We start from the raw sequence: 21,567 nt of genomic DNA, 5'->3' as shown, positions 1-21,567 counted from the left end.
CTGGCCTGCTTTATGTTCCTTCCTGTCTCATAGTATTAGTCGTTCTGTCAGTCAGAGGTGCGAGGGAGATTAAAAACAGAACACGGCCGTAAGTGCTCAGCATCTGTGCAGAGCCAGGAACCGAGTTAACATTTCGCCTCAATCTCTTTTTGTCAGAACGGACACCGGTGACTCCTGAGGGGCTAAGGGGGAGGTGCGAGGCCTACATAACAACACTCGATTGGTCAAGGAGGGAGGACGGAGGGTAATTTGCAAACACTCAACTGGTTAAGGAGGAATGAACAGTTATCGTAGAATCCCCACAGTGCAGGAGGAAGCCATTCAGCCCATCGAGTCTGCGCCAACTCTCTGAAAGAACTTCCCACCCAGGCCCACCTCTTTGTCCTATCCCCATAATCCCATTTACCATGCCTAATCCACCCATTCTACACATCTTTGGACACTAAGAGGCAGTTTAGCATGGCCAATCCACCTAACCTGCACATCTTTGGACACGAAGGGGCAATTTAGTGTGGCCAATCTACCTAACCTGCACATCTTTGGACACTAAGAGGCAATTTAGCATGGCCAATCCACCTAACCTGCACATCTTTGGACACGAAGGGGCAATTTAGTGTGGCCAATCCACCTAACCTGCACATCTTTGGACACTAAGAGGCAATTTAGCATGGCCAATCCACCTAACCTGCACATCTTTGGACACTAAGAGGCAATTTAGCTTGGCCAATCCATCTAACCTGCACATCTTTGGACGCTAAGAGGCAATTTAGCTTGGCCAATCCATCTAACCTGCACATCTTTGCTCACGAAGAGGCAATTTGGTGTGGCCAATCCACCTAACCTGCACATCTTTGGAGTTTGGGAATAAACCGGAGCACCCGGAGGAAACCCACATAGTTACAGGGAGAATGTGCAAACTCCACATGGATAAGTTCCTCAAGGCTGGAATTGAACCCGGGTGAGGCTGCAGTGCTAACCACTGTGCCACCGTGCTGCCAAATTGACTGTTTAATAGAGGAAATGAGCCACTGTATGGTTTAGTGGATAAGTGTCACGTGTAGCAGGCTCAGGGATCAAATCAGAGCCAGGAAAAAGGGCTACCCAGACAGATTCCCTGCTCCTGATCACTGCCCAGTGACTGCTGTTGGAAAGTGTCTATCTGGCACATTTGAGGGCGCAGTTACGGTTAATGGTAACATAAACGGCCACCATTGGCTGTCCAGGTCCCCAGTTGATGAATGACCAGTTGGATCAGTGCCAGAGGACTCACATGACCAGTGATCTTCGGGAAAAGGACGAAATCACAAAGCAAGGTGCAACAATCTAAAACAAGAGCGTTCAAACGAATAACAACTTACTGCCTATCTATTTATTCAAGAGGCGGCTAGAAATAGCACTTGGGGCGAACGGGATCAAGGGTTGTGGGGAGGAAACAGGATTAGGCTATTGAGTTGGACAATCAGCCATGGTCGTGATGAATGGTGAAGCAGGCTCAAATTGCCTCCTCCTGCTCCTATCTTCGATGTTTCTATTGGAACACAATTTTTTGTTGGGGGTTTGAGGCGGAGTGGGGGAGAGAGGTTAAAGCAAATTCCGATGTCTGAATATAAAATGTAACATTCTCAATTCAGCTCCTTACAGGTAAAGACAATTTGTTTTAAAGTACAGGTGAAGGAGAAACGAAGGTAATGAAAATTAATTTTCAGTGACAGGATTGACAAAGCATCAGTCAAGGGCTTTTCCACATCTTTAGTAAAGGAGAATTGAGCTACGAGTGGGACTGAATGAAATCAACAGCTGTCGATAATAGTTTCAGTGAAATCGTTCATTCGAGGCCAAGTGTTCTTCATTCATTCAGAGTGTGGTCACTTCCATTCACTAATAATTAGTGAAATCCATTGTACTTATATCAGTGTTTCTTATTTTCCCCATATAGTTTTGTCAAGTTTTTTTAATTTATTAGTCACACAAGTAGGCTTACATTAACACTGCAATGAAGTTACTGCGAGAATCCCCTAATCGCCACAGTCCGACCGACGCCTGTTCAGGGACAATGAGGGAGGATTTAGCATGACCAATGCACCTAACCTGCACACCTTTCAGAGTGTGGGAGGAAACCAGAGCACCCGGAGGAAACCCACGCAGACACGGGGAGAACGTGCAGACTCCGCACAGACAGTGTCCCAAGCCAGGGATCGAACCCGGGTCCCTGGCACTGTGAGGGGCTACCAAATTTGCTACCAAATAAACCTGTTGGACTTTAACCTGGTGTTGTTAAAACTCTTACTGTGAGGGGCAGCAGTGCTAACCACTGCGCCGCCCACAGTTAATGAGTTAAAAAAAATGAATCCTGTATTTCATCCTCTTGAATAGTTTGTCGCACGCCCAGAATATTCTGGCCAACGCTGTAAAGGTGCAGGCTGTGACGGGAGAGGTTTTAATTCCGAATGATTGGATGGCTGTGAATTTTGTCACAGTAGACAGCATCATGTGGAGAAAGATAGAGTTTACATTTTTGTAGCGCCTTGCACCATCTCAGGCCATCGCTGGCATTGAAATCTCTTTGAACCGTAGCCGCTGGTGGAAATGTTGGAAGTGTGGCAGCCATCTTTGTACACAGCAAGCTCCCACAAAACCACGATGGGATAAATTGCCAGATCGTCTATTTCTAGGAGTTGGGTGAGCGTATTAATCAGGTCACCAGCAAGAAGACCTTCACAAATAGTGCTGTGGGGTCTCTTATATTCATGAGGGAGGGCGGACAGCACCTCACAACTTTGGCTTAATGTCCCATCAGAAAGACAGTCCAGCTGGAGTGTCAGGATAACCAAGATCTTCAAATGTCTGGGGTGGACCTTGGCTCAGAGGCCAGAGAAACTCCCCCTCAGAATGTTGCATTGTGATAAATGACCAGCGAATCGGGTTTATTGATGGGATCAAGGGATAGATATTGTCTGGAATGTCAGGAGAACTTTCCCGCCCTTCGTTGAACGGTGAAATTGGATCTTTAACATCCACCTAAGCAGGCAGGTGAGGCCTCAGTTTAACTTCTTACCTGGAACACCGCACCTCCGACAGTGCAGCACCCTCTCAGTACTGCACTGGGAGTGTCAACTCCATTTGCATGAGATTGGAAAAATGGACTTTGTTGCGAGCTAAGGAATGGATGGGCATTGATTGCGTGTTCGAGGTAGACTGAACTAGTTTGTTCAACTCCTTTGCTCTCGGTGTCATACAGTACAGAAAAGGCCTTTCGGCCCACCAAGTATGCACTGACAATAACTACCACTAAAGGCAGTAGGGATTTTCTCAAATCCCCTCTGAATCTCCTACCCCTCACTCTAAAACTATGCCTCCTTTGGATTGACCTCTCCACCAAGGGGAACAGCTGCTCCCTACTCACTCTATCCATACCCCCATAATCTTACACACCTCAATCATGTCCCCCCTCAGCCTTCTCTGCTCTAAAGAAAACAAGTAAGAAGTTTAACAACACCAGGTTAAAGTCCAACAGGTTTATTTGGTAGCAAAAGCCACACAAGCTTTCGGAGCTCTTAGCCCCTTCTTCAGGTGAGTGGGAATTATGTTCACAAACAGAGCTTATAAAGACACAGACTCAATTTACATGAATAATTGTGTTTACCCCAGTCCAACGCCGGCATCTCCACACTAAAGAAAACAATCCAAGCCTATCCAGTCTCTCCTAATAGCTTAAATGCTCCACCCCAGGCAACATCCTGATGAACCTCCTCTGTACCCCCTCTCCTGCGATCACAAAAAGTTGTCATGTAACCCAATCCATCACGCAAAGCAGCCTCCCATTCTTTGACTCTGTCTAGTGTTCCCGCTGCCTCGGCAAAGCAGCCAGCATAATTAAGGACCCCACACACCTCGGACATTCTCTCCTCCACCTTCTTCCTTCGGGGAAAAAGATACAAAAGTTCTGAGGTCACGTACCAACCGACTCAAGAACAGCTTCTTCCCTGCTGCTGTCAGACTTTTGAATGGACCTACCTTGCATTAAGTTGATCTTCCTCTACACCTTAGCTATGACTGTAACACTACATTCTGCACTCTCTCGTTTCCTTCCCCATGAATGGTATGCTTTGTCTGTATAGCGTACAAGAAACAATACTTTTCACTGTATACTAATACATGTGACAATAATAAATCAAATCAAATCAAATCAAAAAATAGTGAGGTGACCAGAATGGCACCCAGTACTCCAGCTGTGGCCTAACCAACATTCTGTACAGCTCCAACATTACCTCCTTGCTCTCATACTCTATCCCATGACTGTCAAAGATTGCTGATTCCCCTGAACTTGATTGAGATTCATGGAGGGCTTCCATCCTAGTACAGTAAGGCAGATTATCCTTAAGTAGCTTAAACCAGGAGAGCTTTGCAAACTCAGTCACTTGCCAGAGAATCTGAAATGCCAAAGCCAAAACAGTTTTAGTTGCCAAGGGGGGTGAGGAATGCCCCCCCCCCCCCCCCCCCCCCATTTGCCCTCAGGAGAGAAAAAGGGATTAAATCTAAAAAGGAACATTTAATTACTCTGTTGTTTTTGGATTCGGTGCTCAATGTGCATTGTGACTTTGAAACCACCAGTTAAAGCTTCTGACAATTCATCGGGTCATCCCAGTGTGTTGGCCCGTTTTTGTAACGTGTTTTTTGTTTATTTGCTTTTAGCAAGAGCCTCTCATTTCAAACCTTTCAGTGCTTGAAGGACCTGGAAGCCATCATGCATTTTACAGAGTGTCATAATGTCCTGTGTCTACAGTCAGGCCAACATTGTAAGTTTTTCTAGTGCGGTATCTTTAGTTGGAATCACATGTCTCCAAAAACCGTCGTAACAATGACTCGCCAGAAAGAGATACGATACCCGAACCAGCGGACAGCCTATCCATCTCCACCTTCCCCACTCTCCTGATTTCATTCCCATCTATAAAGGTACCTGCTCCATTGTCCTTGTCTGCAACAGGGCCAGTTAAAAAATGGCTGACGCACATGCTTTGCCGTATAGTCACCTTCTTCTGTCTGATGTAGATGTAGAGGTCTGGCCTACACGTGACTCCACATCCACGGCAATGTGGTTAATTCTTAAAAATGCCCTCTGAAATGGGATGGACAATAATTACTGACCCAGCCAGCGTCGCCCACATCCCCTGAGCAAATGAAATTTTAAAAATGGACGGCTATAGTTTTGCATTCGGGTGGTTAAGCCAGGTAATCGTGCGGCTGAGTGCATTGCTGGGATGTGTTGAGTCATTAGGTGTTCCGTGCTCTAGGTGACCACAGTCGCATACTGGAGAGATTTTAACATACCCGTTCACGCACCCAGCATCTGCAACTGCCTTGGTTTTGTGTGGATGCCTCAGTGTGCCCCAATTGGACATGTCCGTAGGTTTAACACCACCTTCATTGTATTAGCTCAGATAATCAAATTATTCCTCGCTCTTCGCCATACACCCACGGTACTTAACATGTCGCCTGGTTTGTTTTCACATTGAGAGGTTCATTGTTGACACTATGAAGAATGCAAACAGCACAGCAGAGCCATACGCTCTCTGTTACTGTCTCCACCTTTGGAAGGGTTTTAAAGTTTATTTATCAGTCTCACAAGTAGGCTTACATTAACACTGCAATGAAGTTTCTGTGAACATCCCCTAGTCGCCACACTCCGGCGCCTGTTCGGGTACACTGAGGGAGAATTTAGCACGGCCGATGCACCTCTTTCAGACTGTTGGGGGGGAAGCCGGAGCACCCGGAGGAAACCCACGCAGATGCCGGGGAGAACGTGCACACTCCGCACAGACAGTAACCCGAGGTCGGAATCGAACCCAGGTCCCTGGCGCTGTGAGTGCAGCAGTGCATCAGTACACCTGAACAAACAGGGCCTTGTATGCACACGCTTATTTCAAAATTCCCTGGTTTCGGTTTTAAGCTCAAGGATCTCAAAGGGCTTTTTTGTTTGCACACATTCTAATTCCATGTTGGTTAGGTAGGGTCTGTTTGCAAAAACTTAAAAGTTAAGTTCAGCCGGGTTAAGCAATTCCAGATGTGCATCCTCTGCCTCCCTGTGGCAGCCTTAGGTCATTGCAGGAGTAGAAATCCATTATCTCAAATGTCAGTGACGATAGTTATAAAGTGAAACGGTGGAATTTCCCTGCAAGGAAATCTAACCCACATCATCACCCTGTTAGAAAGAGAAAACGTTTAGAATATTTGCCAATGATCCTGTTCACAGATGAGAGATTATACTGACCCAAGATTCTATATTAAATTATATATTAAGATGATTTACTCTAGCACAAGCTGAAGACTCCTGTAAAATTCTACTTTATTTTGATGCCATTTTTAAATAAGATATATATAAATGATGTTTTTAGATTATCATTTTAATTTGTGTTGATTTTTTTTTGGTGTTTTCAATGTTGACGCAAAAGCATTGTATACATTTTTTTTCTAAAAATGAACAATGATGTGCCTTCTTTAAGTTGAAGATTTCTTTTTTGGTCGATTGCTTTGAGACATTGAGTTTCATTTTCAAATTCACTTGTACATGTGTTGGAGAGGAACACGCCTGTTGTAATATCAAATGTACAAACAGTGTATAAAGTCTGGTTTTAACGCCTGAATTTATGACGAATGCATCTATCTGCCTGTGATTTGAAGAAAAACAAAATCAAGTGTCAATTGTAATTCTCGGATTTGAGCTATTAATCGTCTGATATTGTGTCCAATGACCCAGTGTGTTTGTCACAGTTTGGAACTTTCTTCAAAGCCTGAAAAATAAAAAAAATAACCGATGTAAATTGTAAAAAAACAAAAAATTTAGAAAGCCCATAAAAAAATTGTACGACTGTTATATTTTTATTAAGTTATGAAACTGTATCGTATTTTCATTATGTAAAGCTATGCATCTTGACGCTTCATGCTATTCTGTGCTCTGTTGAAAGTGATTAATGTTGTTCGGTGTGTTGTGGTGTTCGAAGAGGATATTCCATTTTCTTGTCAGCTACATCTACAAGAAGCAACTTCGATCTTACAGAGAGTCAGAAGGGGAGAAGGTTGTCCACTTTAATGTATTCTGGGAAGCCAGTTTATTTTTATCTTTTTGGAAAAAAAAAGGGACTTACGTTTTCAAGTGGAACTCCTCCTGTGTCAGGTCACCAAATGTGTATGTCCTGTTAGACTCTGCCAATGACTGTATCATAGCCAACATGACAGGCATGAGGCAGTGTTGTGCTTGACTGAGTGCATTTACTGCCATTGACTCTAAATAAATGTTAAAAAAAAAGGTTACTTTGTCTGATTTTTCCCTTTCTTTTCAAACCGTTAACAACTAACCCTTCAAGGAAGAAAAGCTTGCGTTCATGTCACACCGTTAACCGACGCAGGAGCCAGCCCATGGAGCCGTCTTTGAAGTTTAGTCGACGTTGCGACATAGGAAGACAATTTGAGCACCGTCCACTCTCAGAAATAGCAGCCAGGTAAAGATCGGATGAAACGGAAACAGAAAATTGCTGGGAAATCTCAGCCGGTTTGACAGCATCTGTGGAGAGAGAATAGAGCCCACCTTGAGAGTCTGGATGACCCTTCATCAGAGCTGAAGACAAGGAAAAAATCGGACAAGGGGGCAAATTTTCCCATCACGCCCACCATGGGAATCGTTGCATTAACACTGCAATGAAGTTACTGGGGATCGAACCTGGGTCCCTGACGCTGCAAAGCAGCAGTGCTAACCACTGTGCCACCCTACTCTGCTTGGGCACTCAGTGCAGAACTGGAGGGGTGAGGGTTCAAGCCTACTTCAGGCTTTTAGCTCCTAATCCAAGAGTGATTTGAGATAACCTTGAGGGAATGCAACATTATTGGAGGGTCCAGTCCTGATGATAGAATGGGTGAATCCTAGTCCCATCTTGTATCCTAGCGGGGTGTTAAAGATCCAACACCAAGGGGCGTATCATGGAAAGGTCCGCTGACCTCGGACAGGATTTTCCGGTTTTGGGGCGAGTGCGGTCAGAAAGTCCCACCCAAGATTTCTACTGTAAGAGTTATGGGGGCGGCGGTGGGCTGTAAATGATACAGCTGGCAAAGACAAAAAGAGAAAGGGAATGTAAATGGTGATGATAAAGGCTAGGAATGGTGCAGTTAACGTCCATCAAGAGATCGCTCTCAGCATCATGAGGAAGGATGTCCTTGCTATATGGGGAGTACAGTGAAGGTTTACTAGACTGATTCCTGGGATGGCAGGTTTGTCATATGAGGAGAGACTAAGTCGGTTAGGATTATATTCACTGGAGTTTAGAAGAGTGAGAGGGGATCTCATAGAAACTTATAAAATTCTAATAAGATTAGACAGGGTAGATTCAGAAAGAATGTTCCCAATGATGGATGTGTCCAAAACCAGGGGTCGTAGTTTGAGGATAAGGGGTAAATCTTTTAGAACTGAGGTGAGGAGAAATTTCTTCACCCAGAGGGTGGTGAATGTGTGGAATTCACTACCGTAGAAAGTAGTTGAGGCCAAAACGTTGTGTGATTTCAAGAAGAAATTAGATATAGCTCTTGGGGCTAAAGGGATCAAGGAATATGGGGGGAAGGGGGGGATCAGGATATTGAATTTGATGATCAGCTATGATCAAAATGAATGGCGGAGCAGGCTCGAAGGGCCAAATGGCCTACTTCTGCTTTCTATGTTTCTATGTAAAACAAATGTACCTATGGTGTTACCATAGTAACCATTTTATTCATGTTGCCATCTGGCAGGTACTAACATTATAACACCATCATTACGAGTGTATTTTTATTTTAATTCCATGAGGTTTACTCAGCTGTAAGCCCTAATCAATCTGGAATGATAAGGGCCGCAATCTGTCATGTCAACAATATTAACACACATACTATTATTATTTATTTATTAGTCACAAGCTGGCTTACATTAACACTGCAATGAAGTTACTAGGGATCGAACCTGGGTCCCTGACGCTGCAAAGCAGCAGTGCTAACCACTGTGCCACCCTACTCTGCTTGGACACTCAGCGCAGAACTGGAGGGGTGAGGGTTCAAGCCTACTTTTAGCTCCTAATCCAAGAGTGATTTGAGATAACCTTGAGGGAATGCAACATTATTGGAGGGTCCAGTCCTGATGATGGAATGGGTGAATCCTAGTCCCATCTTGTACCCTAGCGGGGTGTTAAAGATCCAACACCAGTATTTAAAGAAAAGCAGAGACCTCTTTGTCCTTTGGTTAACATTCCTCTATCAAACCAAATAAAAATCCAGGTCAACTGAAAATGTACCTCATTGATGCTTATGGGATCTTGATATTTTTGCATAGCTGTGCTTATGGTCCAGTGTGGACTGCAATCAATTGTCCATGGCCCTGCTTAACAAGTGCACTTGCATTTACATCATCCCAGGGCATTCAAAAGAGCTTTAGATGCAATTAAATACTTTGGAAGTGCAGTCATTGTTGTAATGACTCCCAAGTCACACACTGTACAAATTTGGACATATATCAGCCATTCCTTCAACATTGTTGGGTGAAAGTCCCGGAACCTCTTGCCAAACCGTTTTGTGGGAATATCTTCACCCAGTGGATTGTAACGGCTCAGAAAATAACAACGCCACTGCCTTCTCAAGGATGGGTAACAAATATCAGCTACACATCACTGATGCCCACACATTCTGGACCGCGTCTCAGTTTCTTTCTCTCAGTTTATCTGAACTCGGCTGTTCATTCCAACCACAATTTCTTTCAGAAGAAACATTCGAAGCATGAACTACAGTAATGAAGTTTAAAGTTTAAGTTTATCAGTATCACAAGTAGGCTTATATTTACACTGCACTGAAGTTACTGTGAAAATCCCCTAGTCGCCACACTCCAGTGCCTGTTTGACAACACTGAGGGAGAATTTAGCACGGCCAATGCACCTAACCAATACATCTTTCGGACTGTGGGAGGAAACTGGAGGACCCAGAGGAAACCCATGCAGACACGGGGAGAACGTGCAGACCCTGCACAGCGGCCCAAGCTGGGAATCAAATCGGGGTCCCTGGCACTGTGAGGCAGTAACGCTAACCACTGTGCCACCGTTCTGCTCCAGAGAGATGCTGAATAAGATCACGTATCCAATGAACACAAGCAGACTGCCTCCAATTTAATTGAATAATGCACCTAGCCAGTAATGCTGGAAAGGGGGGGGGGGGGGGGGGGGGTGTATCAGTCTGAATTTTTGTAATCACTGTGCCACCATGCCACCCTACCCTAAATGGGGTGGAATAAGAGCAAAGTTTGCAGCTCGCAGTTCCAAGCACACTGTTATTGTCTATATCACATGCAACCTGCTTTGCATACGAAAGTCGAGATTGACACTCAGTGAGCAGCCACAGACTCCTCCAGTACATCACAATCCAGAAAACAGGAGGCTGCCAAAAAGCGTGTTATGATGAGGGTGCATGTTATAATTGAGGTCCCTTGACGCCCAAGGTCACAGCTGCGTAACCTTCATTTTGGTTGCTGCAGCAGAGATGTAAACACAGATGTTCAGAAAGGAGACTTGGCTGGGAAGAGTGTTCCAGGGGAACAAAACGCAGAACAGAATCAACGATATATAAGATGAACAAAAAAACAAACAAACTTGGAAACGGAAAAGTTAGATAAATGAGATGCACGTGCTAAAACAAAACCAGGGTGACTGGGAATGGGAAAACCCAATATTTACTTTAGGGAGAGATGAAGGCGACTGTGTGGTGTGGTGGTGGGGGTGGGTGCGGGGAGGGGGGGGCGGTGGGGCGGAGGTAGTTGGTGAACTGGAGAATGCTGTTGATCCAATCTTGGAATCCATAGAAAGCATTCTTTCTGGATGTATCACAGCTTGGTGTGGCTTCTGCTCTGTCCAAGACTGCAAGAAACGACAAAGGGTCGTGAATGAAGGCCAATCCATCACGCAAACCAGCCTCCCATCCATTGACTCCACCTACACTTTCCTCTGCCTCAGCAAAGCAGCCAGCATAATTAAGGACCCTACGCACCCGGGACATTCTCTCTTCCACCTTCTTCCATCGGGAAAAAGATATAAAAGTCTGAGGCCACGTACCAACCAATTCAAGAACAGCTTCTTCTCTGCTGCCATCAGACTTTTGAATGGACCTACCTCGCATTAAGTTGATCTTTCTCTACACCCTAGCTGTGACTGTTACGCTACATTCTGCACCCTCTCCTTTCCTTCTCTATGAACAGTATGTTTTGTCTGTACAGTGCAAGAAACAATACTTTTCACTGTATACCAATACGTGACAATAATAAATCAAATCAAATTGTGTATTTTGAGCTGTCTTTCTTGTAGTTTATTTTTATTGACCATTCTGCAAAATATCAGGTTTGCTTTCAGAGATGCATTCATAAAAAGCATCCTCCACAACTTCAAACCTTCCCCCGAAGCACTTTACAGTCAAAGAAGTACTTCTTTAAAAATTCAGTTAATTAATTTTTAACACCAATCGCAGATGAATAACAGTACAGAGCATAGCTTGCAGTACAACAATAATTTTATAAACTTACACCTGGCAGAGAAAGAGAGAGAAAAAAAGGAAAAAGGTGAAAAGACCCTCCATAAATAACATCAATCATAGAACACATAGGGTGGGATTTTCCAGCCGCACTCGCCCCAAGGCCCCAGGTTCCTGTCTGAGGTCAATGGACCTTTGCTTGGTCCGATCCCGCCTTCTACGATTCCCATGGTGGGTGGGACAGGAAGATTCCACCCGTATAGTTTCACATATTATATATAGAACCTCATTAGGGTCAACTATACAAAAGCAGTGAGCTGGAGTTCAAAATAATCCAGGCAAGATTGCAGAGCTACATAAAACCGGCCAATGGAGCCTCTTATTGCATACTTTATTTTCTCAAGTTTGAGACCATAGAATCCATACACTGCAGAAGAAGGACATTAAGCCCATCGAGTCTGCACCGAGCACAATCCCACCCAGGCCATATCCCCTTAACCCCATGTATTTACCCTACTAATACCCTGACACTAAGGGGCAATTTAACATGGCCAATCAACCTAACCTGCACATCTTTGGACTGTGGGAGGAAATCTGAGCACCCAGAGGAAACCCACGCATACACGGGGAGAATGTGCGGACTCCACACAGACAGTGACCCAAGGCTGGATTTGAATCTGAGTCACTGGCACTGTGAGACAGCAGTGCTAACCCCTGTGATGCTACATAAGATTATGTATCCAATTAAATGGTAAAAAATTGCAGCATGCTGCTGTGCAGAGGGACCTGGGTGTCCTTGTGCAGGAATCTCAAGGAGTTGGTTTGCAGCTGCAGCAGGTAATTAAGGCGGCAAATGGAATTTTGTCCTTCGTTACTAGAGGGATGGAGTTTAAAAACAGCGAGATTATGCTGCAGCTGTATAAGGTGCTGGTGAGGCCACACCTGGAGTACTGTGTACAGCTTTGGTCTCTTTACTTGAGAAAGAATATACTGGTACTGGAGGGGGTGCAGAGGAGATTCACTAGGCTGAATCCGGAGTTGAGAGGGTTGGCTTATGAGGAGAGACTGAGTAGACTGGGACTATACTCATTGGAATTCAGGAGAATGAGGGGAGATCTTATAGAAACATATAAGATTATGAAGGGAATAGATAAGATAGAAGCAGGGAAGTTGTTTCCACTGGCGAGTGAAACTAGAACGAGAGGGCATAGCCTCAAAATAAGGGGAAGCAGATTTAGGACCGAGTTGAGGAGGAACTTCTTCACACAAAGGGTTGTGAACCTGTGGAATTCCCTGCCCAGTGAAGCAGTTGAGGCTACTTCATTGAATGTTTTTAAGACAGGGATAGATACATTTTTGAACAGTAAAGGAATTAAGGGTTATGGTGAGCGGGCGGGTAAGTGGAGCTGAGTCCACAAAAAGATCAGCCATGATCTTATTGAATGGCGGAGCAGGCTCGAGGGGCCAGATGGCCTACTCCTGCTCCTAGTTCTTATGTTCAATTAGTACAAGAGGATAGGGCAGACTGCTTCCAATTTAATTGAATAATGCACCTAGTCAGTAATGCTGGAAAGGCGAATGCATCAGTCTGAATTTTTGTCAGAGGCATATAATTTGGTTCCACTCAAATGATTCATGTAGTCGTAGAAGGTTCAATGTTATTACTAAAAATGTGAGTAACAGGAAAAATGTTCTCCAAAACAATGTAGGACACGACCAGTCCATATGAATGAGGGGAGCTGGGGCAGTATAGCATTTATCATAGGTTGGTTTGAAATTTGGATAAAGTGTACTATCCCTCAAGTTGCAGAAATTTATGTTTATTTATTAGCATCAAGAGTAGGCTTACATTAACACTGCAATGAAGTTACTGTGAAAATCCCCTAATCGCCACACTCCCGCGCCTGTAACGGTACACTGAGGAACAATTTAGCATGGCCAATCCACCTAGCCAGCACAGGCTTTCGGACTGTGGGAAGAAACTGGAGCCCCTGGAGGAAACCCACGCAGACACAGGGAGAATGTGCAGACTCCGCACAGCGACCCAAGCTGGGAATTGAACCGGGGTTCCTGGCACAAGGAATGTACACAAGAGAAAATAGACTCCCAGCTATTCTCTGAACAGACCAAATCAAAAATGTGCTTCACTTGTGTTTTTAAGGTCGTAGGAGAGGGTGGTTAAGTGAAAAAAATTATCAGAATATATTGTGGAAATGAACCCACTTACGAAAGGATTTTGTTGTAAAATATCAATTGGTGAATTAGGGGCGATAAAGGAAACAGCAAATCATTTGTGTGCAAAATCTCGGATTTGTAAGGAGCGAAAGAAGTGCGGGGATAATCATATTTCCAAGAGAGAGTCAAAAAAAGCAAAAGAATTATCAATGCATAGGTTAGCAAAGGATTCACATCTCTCACTTGCCAAACTTGAAAGGCAGAATCGCCTAATGATGACGGGAATAAATGACTTGCATCAATAGGACTGTGTAGAGAGATTGTAGCCCAAAGTATGTTCTGAACTGTGGCTAATCTTATGTGAGTTTCAAGATAGAGTTGATAGAGGTGATAGAGTTTCAAGAAAAGTGACTAGTTGAGAAAGGAATTGAAGAGCAGAACAGAGGAGGGGGATGTGGATTGACAGGATGCTGCCTGCAATTGCATCTGCGCTAAACTGATGGCGCCTGTATTAAGCCAGAGATATTTTAGGTGGGATTTTCTGTGACGTGTTTCATGGCGGTGGAAGCAGCCTGCCATTGGCTGGCAGCAGAATCTTCTGGTCCCTCCATTGTCAACAGGGTTCCCTGTTGGTTACACTCTCCGCTGCTGGGAAACCTGGGACGCGTCGTCAGCGGGACCGGAAGATCCTACTGGCGTCAGTGACTGGAAAGCTCTGGCCTATGAATATTATATTATAATGTCCTTCAGGGAGGAAAATCTGCTGCCCTTACCCAGTCTGGCTTACATGTGACTCCAGACGCACAGCAATGTGGTTGACTCTTAAAATGTTCTCAGGGATGGGCGCGACAAATGCTGGCCAGCCAGCCCGTGACGCCCACATCCCGTGAACGAATAACAGCGGACCAATAATAAAACTCAAATGGTTGGGCTTTTGTGGAGTCACTTTGCGAATTCTGGATATTTTCTCATTCCAAATAAAGTGATTAATTGAGGATAAACAAAGAAGAAAATTACAGCACAGGAACAGGCCCTTTGGCCCTCCAAGCCTGCACCAACCATGCTGCCCGACTGAACTAAAACCCTCTATCCTTCCAGAGACCATATCCCTCTATTTCCATCCTATTCATGTATTTGTCCAGACATCCCTTAAATTCACTATCTTATTTGCTTCCACTACCTCCCCCGGCAGTGAGTTCCAGGCACCCACCACCCTCTGTGTAAATATCGTGACTCACGCATCTCCTTTAAACCTTGCTCCTCGCACCTTAAACTCATGCCCCTTTGTAATTGACTCTTCCACCCTGGGAAAAAGCTTCTATCTCCTCTGTCCATGCCCCTCATAAAGTGTAATGCACTGAAGTAAGTATTGACATTTTGACAAAATTACAGAATTTATACGATCAACTAAAGAAAGGGGTAAATTCGGGACCAATGTGCTAATTCTTGCTTCATACATTCCAACAAAGGGTCAAAGTTGAGCTTACAAAAGGTCTCCAAGGGACTGAGTAACTAAAATTACTCAATAATTAAAACTGAAGGCCAGGGGAGAAAATAGTTATTCTTGGCAATGGGAAAAATTTCACTCTTTTGCAAATTAATTTAAAAACCAGAAGTATTACCAAATGGCTCAAGAGTACAGAATACAGGGTAATTCTTTCACTCCTGCCCACCGCAGGATTTGTTACGGGCGGGACAGACAATTTGACGAACCATTTGAAGGTCCGTTTACTTAGGGCAGGGATTTCTGGTCTGGGGGTGGGCATGACCGGAAATTCACACCCGATATGTAGGAGCCACGAGACCAGATCAGAGATGTAAACAAGCAGGTCATATACGGAGAGTTTCTGTTTGACTCCACTCGACATAACAGCCTGTCCATCGCCACAGGTCCATAGTGAGATTGCCCGGGGCTCAATAGCAAAAGCAGAAAGTGTCGGGCAGGGAAAGGGGACAGACCTGTCTGCTCCCTTGGTGAAGGTCAAAGCGTTTCAAGTGCACATGGTTTGTGTACTGAGCTAACCAGGGATGAATGTAATAGTTATTTATAAAAATGGCTCCAAATCTCTGAAGAGTGGAGAATCATAGAAAAGGTAGTCAGTCCCATTCCATTCTATCAAAAGCCTTTTCTACATCCATAGTTATAAGATCCTTACAAGAGTAGTTGAATGCATATAAATCACATTGAAAAGGCACCTTAAATTAGAGATCGCCTGTCCAGTATGAAACCAGTTTGGTCAGGAGAAATAATATATGGAGGGACAGGTGGCACAGTGGTTCACACTGCTGCCTCACAGCGCCAGGGACCCGGGTTCGATTCCCAGCTTGGGTCACTGTGCGGAGTTTGCAAGTTCGGCCTGTGTCGACGTGGGTTTCCTCCGGGTGTTCTGGTGTCCTTCTGAAAGATGTGCTGGTTAGGTGCACTGGCCATGCTAAATTCTCCCTCAGTATACCCGAACAGGCACCAGAGTGTGGCGACTAGTGGATTTTCACAGTAACTTCATTGCAGTGTTTATGTAACCTACTTGTGACAATAAATAAACTTAAACATAATAGATCCTGTGGCATAATTTCAAGAAAAACAGGGAATTCTCCCCAGTGCCTCGCTAATATTTGTCCCTCAACCCAACACCACTGAAACAGGCTGGCTATTTATCGGTTATGGTCTCTGTTCCAATTGGTTGCTGCATTTCTTCAGATCATGACTGCAAAAGCATTGAGGCTATTGAAGTTGTGAAAAGCACTATTGAAATTCAAGTTCTTCATATACATATAGACAATAGACAAGGCAGTCTTGTGGTACAGTGCGTAGCAACAGAAGCTCCACATTGACGGTTCTCATGATGTGTCCAGGAGATGCAGTAGTACAGGAAAGCTAGAAGATTCACAGGCACACCATTTACTTCTCCTAAAAAAGTGAAATAACCAAGATTGGTATTCTTAGAACTCATCCCTACGGCACTACTTCAATCGGGAAATAGATACAAATCTCTGAAAACGCGTACAAACTCAAAAACAGCTTCTTCCTTGCTGTCATCAGACTTTTGAATGGTCCTATCATATATTAAGCTGATCTTTCTCGTCACCCTACCTGTGAACAGTGTTGCAACTGCAACACTACATTCTGTATCCTATCCTTTTCCCCAACGTACTTCATGAGTGGTATGTTTTGCCTGTACAGCGCAAGAAACAATACCATTCGGTGTACGTCATTACATGGGACAATATCAACCATTTATAAAATCCACTACTCCAGTTGTAATCTATTAAGAAATTGAATTAAACACACAAAAGTTAGGGAGGAAGATTTATTGTTGTAAATCATTTAACAAAATGATAAAAATCTACAGTCACGTGATACATCAGTTCCATTAGTTTCATAATCTTTTCAATACAATACAGGTGCAAAATAACTGAAGGGAGCTTTGGTTACTTCTTTAGGTTAGTGGGTACCAGATGCTTAAAGCAGCAGCTAAATGGATTAACATAAGCTATCCACTTGTAGCGGTTCACAGTTGCGATGCTTCATGGTCACAATACCCCTGCCTTGGGCCTGGTCACTTACAATGGAATACATTGATAATACATTGCTGATCAGCCACACTGCGTTCTGTTTAGACCAGGGCTCTGCTATGATAAGGATGTTGAAATAAAGCAGTGAATTGGGAGTGGCATGTTATAATCTATGTCTCGATCATGTATGCACTTGACAAGACTGCAGCAAATTACTTTATCTACCAATCGTATCCTTCAGAGATATCCTGAACCCATCAAACTGCTTTCCTAAAAACGATGATCTGGCTTTTAATCACTGAACTCCTGAACAAAACAAATAAGGCATTTCTGGACAGTTCTTCTACAAAACACGAGACAACACAAGGCATGCAAAACGTACCATCGTCTTCCTCTTCTGTTTTATTTCCAACTGTTCATTCTTCAAGACACTTTAAAAATTAGGTATTTAAAACAGACAGTCTCTATTTCAATACAAAATACATCCATGCTAAGCACCTGTGCACGTACGCATGCAATGCATAACTTCCCATTGGCAAGTCAACATCAAATCAGCCCTCTTCCTCAACAGGAAGATCAGTCAATTAAACAAACAGGTTTATGGCGCTGTGACTATGGGAGTTACATGGTTGCAGCTGTTAGTTACCTTACTTCAACTTTTGGAGACTAATTTTTTAAATATCTCCCACCTAGGACGCATCCTGGGTCAAAATCCTGGAACTCCCTACTGAACTGCAGTGTCAGAGTACCTTCACCTTACGGACTGCATCATAGAACCCTCCAGTGCAGGAGGCCGCCATTTGGCCCATTGAGTCTGCACCGACCACAATCCAACTCAGACCCTATCCCCATAACCCCATGTATTTACCCTGCTAATCCCTCTGACACGAAGGGGTAATTTAGCATGGCCAATCAACCTAACCCGCACATCTTTGGAGTGTGGAAGGAAACCGGGGCACCCGGAGGAAACCCACGCAGACACGAGGAGAATGTGTAAACTCCACACAGCAGTTAAATGCGGTGGCTCACCACTTTCTCAAGGGGAATTAGGAATGGGCAATAAATGCTGGCCTTGATGGCAATGCCCACACCACATGAATGAATGAAAATAGTCAGCACAACCAATGATTGGCGTTTTAAGGTGTAAATGCAAGTACAGCTGGATTCTAAAAATTAGGCACTTGTTACATTTGTAAAAACAATCTTTTAAAACAGGCTAATTCGACAACCAAATATTCTCACTGTAAATACTTCACTGTGTTGAAATATATGTTTGCATTGTAAACTGCAAATGTATATCTGTAATTCTCATATACACAGATAAAACATTCAACATTCAGTCACGTTTCATTATTGAATATCGATTTCCATTCACAATCTCAAAGCACATGATAGCTATAATTTTGTAAGTAACTCTTATCGAAATACTTGATCTACTCAGATATATACTACCTTCTTAGCTGATGGATCTTTACTCAGGTAAAATCTATATGTCAACCGTATTCTAATTGAAGTCTATTTTGCTAAAGGAGAACTGATGAGACTTACAGAATATTATAGAGTAGCTAAACAAGTAGGATTGCTCAATAGTTTCTAGACTGGTTCTAATTTATATTTTAAAATCATGAGCCACATAACTGAAACCACTTATGAAGGATGAATATTTATATGGGTGCTATTTGCTTCATTAGAAAATGCATTGGATCCATATGGCATTATGATATAGTTATGGGAAAATGTAAGTTTTCTTGAGTTGGAAAAGAGGCAAAGCTTTACAAACACATAATTCACATTGAACATCATTTCCAGAACTCTTCTTAGTGGAAGTCACTACTTTACAGCATTGCATAATATATCTTACGAACCTCTGTAGCATGTGACTATGGGAAAATATGGTGTCCACCCCAAACTAACCTGCCCTCCCGCCAATATCTTCCCAGTTATTTCTCCTCGGTGTCCTTCTCACAAGTCAGGAACTTAGACCGAGTGCCAGAGTGCCTCACAAGTCGACAGCTGGCAGCTTGACCAGAAAGCTACATGGTGCGCACTTACAACAAAGATACTTGCACGACAATGATGAGTGAGAATCCTGGATGACTTTGACCTCTCCTAGCTGAACAAGGCACAGGTCAAGTGTAGCACCCTCATTGTAATCCTGGCTGACCATACCAGGGACTAAACCAGAGAACGTGCCAGATAACGTGGCCCAGTGCCACACCACGCTGTCCGTTTACCCAGCTAATCTTCAGGGAAGCCGTGTGAGGAGGGGGCTGGGGGAGGATGGGAGAGAAAGGGGGAGAAAAACAGGAAGACCTTGCAGATTTCCAATTTTGAAAAATACATAAAAGAGGAACTTAATTTTCTTCAGAAGATCCCATACTTCTATTCACATCTATTGAATCATCCTATTAAAAAAATCATATACTGCATGTCAAAGATCAATAATTGTACAACACTGATTGGAGTAAACTTGTTCTGGAACAGTCTGATTTTAAAGCTTTGTTAATTAATTGCGAGAGCAATTATGCAATGATATTATATAAACCGCTATAAACAGAAGTCAAAATTTAGCAGCAGTATATATTACTTACAATGTGAAATTATTATGTCTCAGCCACACATATATTGGCAAAAGTAGAACTTTGGAATACAGAATTTGCCTTTGAGGAAGTAGTGATGAAGAAATCGTACCTCATTACAGCTGTTTCACTATAATTCTTTTAAGGCGGCATTTAGAAGGTAAAAAGATCACAGCTTCAATAATCTGCCTACCTTATTATATTACAAATTGTTTTTTCTAAAGCAAACAGGTCAAATTATGGTTAGCTAATACATGGGTTGAATATTTTACTTGCCTGTGGCCTAGAAATAGTGTGTGCGTATGTACGTGTGTGGACTAAATCAATATAAAACAACACGCAGAGACTGCCAGACTAATGGAAGATGCAGTCACCTACAATGCTGCAGTGTACAATTCCTGCCACTGAAGACTCAGCGAAATACAGAACGTTTTCCAGTAATTTCCCCACACACACACACAAAAGTTCAACCCCGTAATGCTTTCCAAAGCCATTCCACCGGTGTGCATTTCAGTCTTGTGCTCTTCTTAACCGTCTCCAGTCAATTACTCAAGAACACTGTTAATTCTATTGAACTGACAATGTTGAAACATCAATCTCCTGTTGCAAATCCAGAACTGTGGTTTCCACTGCTGCAGAAAGCACGCCATGCTGGTCAGTCTCAAAATTGGACAGCAATCTTAGAACAGATTGCGCTGTGGCAGCCAATTTGCAGTGGCATTGTTTCCATTCCAAAAAAAAAATCCATAAAGGCAAGTCACAGAGAACATTGCAGTCACTTAATGAAACCTTGTGTCCTAACAGGTCCAGACCTGGAGGGAGAAAAATAATGAAAGTGTTAATGGACCTCTCGCAAAATAAAATTCAGCAAGTGCCTTGCACCTCTAATTAAATTATTTTGGTTTGTTTTAAAATGTCCAAACATTCAACAACAAAACCTCCTCCAAGCGATAATTAGGTTTGAAAATTGTGCCTTTAACACTGACTCACAGATCCAACTTTATGCATCATAAAACGTGCAGTCGTAGACGGCGCAGCTCCAGTGCAATGGGTCAATATATGGTCAGGAGAAAGCTCTCAACCTGATAGCCCCATGTCCCTTATCTCAGCCGTGCTCATATGGAGAGGCGTAACATGAATACCAGGAGTTTTTCCACAAGGAAGTGAGCTGGGTAACAGTGGCCAAGTCCTGGGATCAGCAGTTATTTCACAAATGCTTGCACAACCTTGCCTCATCCCAAGACTACAACCTTCTTCATGCCTGCATTTCACAGTTTTCTGGCTTGTCCAACCTGTTTATCCCTACTCTTCTCTCCAACACCCATTGCAGAGCTTCGAGCCCGCACTTCCTGCACTCTGGAATTCCCTTAAGCCTTTCCAAATTGTTACATTTCTCTCACCAAAATCTTTCTAATCAAGTATCCCCCTGGCTCCTCTAACTTTAGTTGTTATAATTTTCCCTCTCCTCTCTAACAGTATAAACCATTTTGAGTTGAAATGAAAAAGAAAATAGAATACAGCCCTAATATTAAGCAACACAAAATCAACCACAGTTAAACATTTTGAAATGAATTACTATTAACAAATGCAAACTAGAATAAAGCTGGGAAATACATATTGCTCAGTCGTCATCTGTGTATGAAGGCAGAAGACAAGATATTCAGTATGTATCTGGAATGTCATGCAGTCTTTCCTCTTTACAGGTGTTGACTGATCTGAGGTACATTTCCAGCATTTTCTGTTTTACTTTTAATTTAATATTTCTAGCATTTGCCGTTTGCCA

The 21,567-nt window shown here is 43.3% G+C and overlaps 1 protein-coding gene across 9 annotated transcripts in view; it reads right to left on the bottom strand.

The window, feature by feature from the left end:
- Window positions 1-16,988: 16,988 nt before the first annotated feature.
- traf7 (TNF receptor-associated factor 7) overlaps window positions 16,989-21,567 on the bottom strand; it is a 69,128-nt gene continuing 64,549 nt past the window's right edge. For all 9 annotated transcript variants that reach the window (XM_078240691.1, XM_078240700.1, XM_078240694.1 and 6 more), the window contains one exon: window positions 16,989-20,596. In XM_078240691.1, coding sequence (XP_078096817.1) covers window positions 20,582-20,596 — 15 coding nt within the window. In that variant the 3' untranslated portion in view covers window positions 16,989-20,581. The remainder of the gene's footprint in view (window positions 20,597-21,567) is intronic.

The sequence above is a fragment of the Mustelus asterias genome, chromosome 23, assembly GCF_964213995.1.
Source record: "Mustelus asterias chromosome 23, sMusAst1.hap1.1, whole genome shotgun sequence".
Classification (NCBI taxonomy): Eukaryota; Metazoa; Chordata; class Chondrichthyes; order Carcharhiniformes; family Triakidae; genus Mustelus; species Mustelus asterias.
The sequence above is the reverse complement of the archived record's forward strand: the minus strand, read 5'-3'. Positions and strand labels throughout refer to the sequence as shown.